At 48.2% G+C, this 4,425-nt stretch overlaps 1 protein-coding gene across 1 annotated transcript in view; it reads left to right on the top strand.

The window, feature by feature from the left end:
* The first annotated feature begins 2,705 nt into the window (after positions 1-2,705).
* The window catches only part of CDRT15L2 (CMT1A duplicated region transcript 15-like 2), a 9,784-nt gene continuing 8,064 nt past the window's right edge, over positions 2,706-4,425 (top strand). The window contains 5 exon segments of the mRNA XM_012001185.1: positions 2,706-2,754; positions 2,757-2,945; positions 3,428-3,751; positions 3,848-3,977; positions 4,092-4,145. Of these exon segments, the coding sequence (XP_011856575.1) occupies positions 2,706-2,754; positions 2,757-2,945; positions 3,428-3,751; positions 3,848-3,977; positions 4,092-4,145 (746 nt within the window).

The following is a 4,425-nucleotide window of genomic DNA, read 5'->3' as shown; positions in this document are numbered from 1 at the left end:
TGTATACTTAGTAGAGATGGGGTTTCACCATGTTAGCCAGGATGGTCTCGATCTCCTGACCTCGTGATCCGCCCGTCTCAGCCTCCCAAAGTACTAGGATTACAGGCGTGAGCCACCGCACCCGGCCTTAATTATTTTTACAACCCATTAGTTTTTTTAAACGGCAAATAAAATTGAATATATGTTATGTAAAACCTGTTTAGAAATAAGCAGATTGTAGAATGATTACATTGCGCTCAGGAACATATGCATACTTATTTTTTGTGGTGAGAACACTTCTTGATTTTCAAGAATACAATACATTAACTGCAGTCACCATGTTGTGCAATGCATCCCTTAAACTTATTCCTCCTGTCTAACTACAATTTTGAATGCTTTCACTGTCTTCCCAAACCCCTGCCTCCCAGCCCCTGGTAACCTCCATTCTACTCTCTGCTTCTGTGAGTTCAATTGTTTGACATTCCACGTAAGTCAGATCACGTGGTAGTTGTCTTTTTGTGCCTGACTCATTTCACTTAACACAATGTGCTCCGTTAACCTCCTGTGAATCCCAGTTTCTAACCTGCAATTGCTCTTAACTGTTTTCATTCCCTTTTCATGGTTTCTACTAAGAATTCCAGAGCTCAGCTGCAAGGTTTTCACTGCTTTGGAAGTTATTCACTGTTTTTCTTTACATCTTATCCACAGACACACAAATAAATTGTCCAGTGTGAGTGCAGCGGCTGTATGCCCTTCCTGTGAAAGCAGGCCGGTTTGACATCTATTAAGCAAATCCATCTCAGCATGCTTAACAGCCTTTATAGTGTTTGATATCAAACTCAGTAATTTAAAAAATATGCCTCTGTCTTTGTAAGACTACCTGGGTTGGAGAAGATTTATGTAATATTCAACCCAGCAGATAATGTATATAAAAATTATTTCATAAGATTTAATGATCTTGAATTGTTTATATGTCATACTTTGAAAAAGCAGGGCAATTATAAAATTTAATAATGACATCTCCATAAAAAGCAACAATTCATATTCCACTTTAAAAATATTTTCTCTTATGTAGAGGAGTAAGTGGCATCCTAGTGGCACCAGAAGGATGTACTGGTGAGCTTGTGCAGCGGTCACTAAGTTAACGCATGTTGCTTTATTTGACTGACACTGATGTTCCCATCTTAGCTTCCGGCAGTTACGTGGGCAGAAAACCCAAAGTTAGTAACTTTGAACAGTTCCATCAATGTTACTAACTCAAGGGCCAAAGTGATGGATTAAACGGCCAGTTGAATCAATCTCTGGTTCACCCTCATGATGACAGAATGCTTTTAGGTAGTGAGGCAGTGCTTATTCTCAAGGTAGCCTCCCTTCCCCTCATGCATTACCTGGTGTTTGTGGGCGACAGTGTGGATCCCCTATACATGCCTGGGGTTTTGGGTGTGGAAAGGGTGTGCTGGGGTATACCCTGGGGCCTCTGCAAGTGCCTGACCCATAGATGCTCCCTGGGGCCTGGTAACTGGGTGCCCTGGTGGCTTACAGTGTGGAAGTTGGAGACTTCACCATAATCTGTGGCCTGAGCTTGGCCTCAGGGAATATTCCTGGGTGGTGTCAGCTATACATCCTCCTTACTCCATGTCACAGGGGAGCAGCGACTCTCTGAGATGGTGCCATGGGTGGTGAAAGAATTTACCAAGACAGTTGTAGGTAAAGAAAGGCAGATTTATTGGACACCACAGAGCTTATGTGTTTGTGGTGATGTGGGTGTGAACATACAATTATGTATAGTGCATAACGCTTGATGAAAATAATAAATGATGTTAATGTTTTATGTATTTAATATCATATACTTTTAAATTGTTATTTTAGAGTATATGTTTACTACTCTTTTTTTAAGTTAACTGTGAAGCAGCCTCGGGCAGGTCCTTCAGGAGGTTTCCAGAAGAAGGCATTATTATCAAGGAGATGACAGCTCCATGCCTGTTACTGCCCCTGAAGACCTTCCAGTGGGACAAGATGTGGAGGTAGAAGACAGTGATATTGATGCTCCTGACCTGCTTAGGCTTAGGCAAATGTGTGTGTTTGTGTCTTGGTTTTTAAAAAAAGGTTTTAAAAGTAAAATAAATAAATAATAGAAAAAAGCTCATAGAATAAGGTTAAAAAGAAAGAAAATATTTTTGTATAACTATATAATTTGTGTGGTTTTTTGTTTATTTGTTTGAGACAGGGTCTCACTCTGTCACCCAGACTAGAGGGCAGTGGCACAATCACGGCTCACTGTAGCCTCGACCTCCTGGGCTCCAGAGATCCTCCCACCTCAGGAGGACATCAGTCCTCCAGACAGACATCAGGCCCCGGTGGACACCAGGCCCCAAGTGGGACACAAGCCCAAGGCGGACATCAGGCCCTAGGTGGACATCAGGCCTGAGGAGGACATCCGGCCCCTGGTGAACATTAGGTGCAGGTGTCCAAGCAGGCCCTGAGTGGACATAACGGTGTCTAGGTAAGGAGTTGACCTTGGAGGAGGGTGAGCAGTCAGTAGCCCAGTGGAGTCCTGAGTAGGTCTTACGGAGGGAAGGGGCCGTGGGGATGGAAACTTAAAGAAGCAAACTCACTTACTTGATGACAGACCCGAACAGAACTTAGAACTCTAGTAACCAGGTGCCCATATCCTAGAGTCAGCCCTGTGGCCAGCTTACTTGGTGAGAGACGCTCAAAAGAGAGAGATGTTCTCATGTTGCATCCCCACTTCCCAAGGCTGCGCCTTCAGGAATGGCAGAAGAGCCTTTTCCGACGATGCTGACGAAGGCTTATCCCTCACCCCAGACGCCTGTGGCCCTTTGTAAAAACGCGCACCCAGGTACCACAGGGCAGCCTCACCTCACCGGAGATCCCATCGGGCCTGCATCTGCACGTTGTCCTTGTCCAAGAGGAGATTCGGGAGCCTATACGGGCACAGGCACATGGTGAGGTGGCCTGCAGTCTGGAAGGCTTTGTGGGGTTGGTGCTTTTCAGCTGGAATTCCTTTAAATTCAGTGAGGTTGTTTCTGTGTTTGGAAATTCCAGAGGAAAGTGATTGACGTTGGTGATCTTTCTCCTTTTTCAGCTCCTGCCGCACGTGCAGAGAGAGGGGAACTTCCCGCGCCCCTCTGTGGAGCCAGAACCCACAGCATGGGAGGGGCCCCTCCAGAGGCCATGCTGCAGCTAGAGCAGCAGCTCCAGAGCCCTCGGGGCCCTGCACCGGTACAGCCAAGGACCTGCCCAGTGAGGAGCTGCCCGACCTCAGGCCACCTGCCGTAGTCACTGGCCTCAGCCCTGGAGCTGAGAACATGGCTGGAGATAGAGGTGTTTGAGGACTGGAATTCCTTTAAATTCAGTGAGGTGGTTTCCATGTTTGGAAATTCCAATGGAAAGTGACTGACATGGGTGACCGTTTCCCCTTTTTCAGCTCCTGCGCCATGTGCAGAGAGAGAGGAACTTCCAGCGCCCGCTGTGGAGCCAGAGCCCACAGCACAGGGAGGGCCCCCTCTAGAGACAGCGCTGCAGCTAGAGGCAGCTCCAGAGCCCTCCGGCCCGTGCACCGGTACAGCCAAGGACCAGCCCAGTGAGGAGCTGCCCGACCTCAGGCCACCTGCCGTAGCCACTGGCCTCAGCCCTGGAGCTGACAGCGTGGCTGGAGATAGAGAGGGGGTGGCCAGCACCACCCGAGACAGCAGCTCCCACACTGCCCCTAGTCCCGGGCATGGTGGGAGCCGTGCAGTCAGAGAGCAGGGTATGCAGCCTCGGCTCACCTACCTCACTGGAAAGAGGCTTATTTTATTCACCAGAGCCACATCCTAGGTGCAGCAGGACCTTTGCATTCTGCCAGTGCTGGGAGTATCTATCTGCGCACAGGAGGTGCTTGAGAGCAGGAAAAGAAGCCTGCAGGAAAGGGTTCCAGCAGCAACTCCTGCTCACAGAGTCAGCCTTGTCTCCTATGAGAGCAGGAAAAGAAGCCTGTGAGAAAGGGTTCCAGCAGCTCCTCCTGCTCCCAGAGGCGGCCTCCTGCTCCAGGCGTGGAGGTCTCTCTGCAACTGGACATCTGGGCTGTTTGCTCCTGATGTGCTCCCCAGGATGGGCTTAATGGGCGGGCAGGGGGTGCGAGGACCAGGGGGCGGCTTCAAAGGGTACAGCAACCAAAGCTTCCAAACTCAGCACTTGTGCTTCGGTCTCTCCATGCTGCCACCTGCCCTGGGATTTATTCATAGTATTACATTACCAGTTTATGCAAATGATGTTTCATTAAAGCTCAGCTTTTTGAAAGTTCACGCCTTTTTTAGCTCCCTAATGTTAGATGGTGTTTTTGAGGCGATCCTGAATATCTCTGATAGTTGTGTCTTTTTGTTGTGGTTTTTGTGTGATTGAGTTACCACCAAATCAACTGTTATTGGAAACCTTTCAGGTATG

This window comes from Mandrillus leucophaeus, unplaced genomic scaffold, assembly GCF_000951045.1.
Source record: "Mandrillus leucophaeus isolate KB7577 unplaced genomic scaffold, Mleu.le_1.0 Scaffold651, whole genome shotgun sequence".
Taxonomy (NCBI): Eukaryota; Metazoa; Chordata; class Mammalia; order Primates; family Cercopithecidae; genus Mandrillus; species Mandrillus leucophaeus.
Note: the sequence above shows the minus strand (reverse complement) of the source record. Positions and strands in the feature narration are given on the sequence as shown.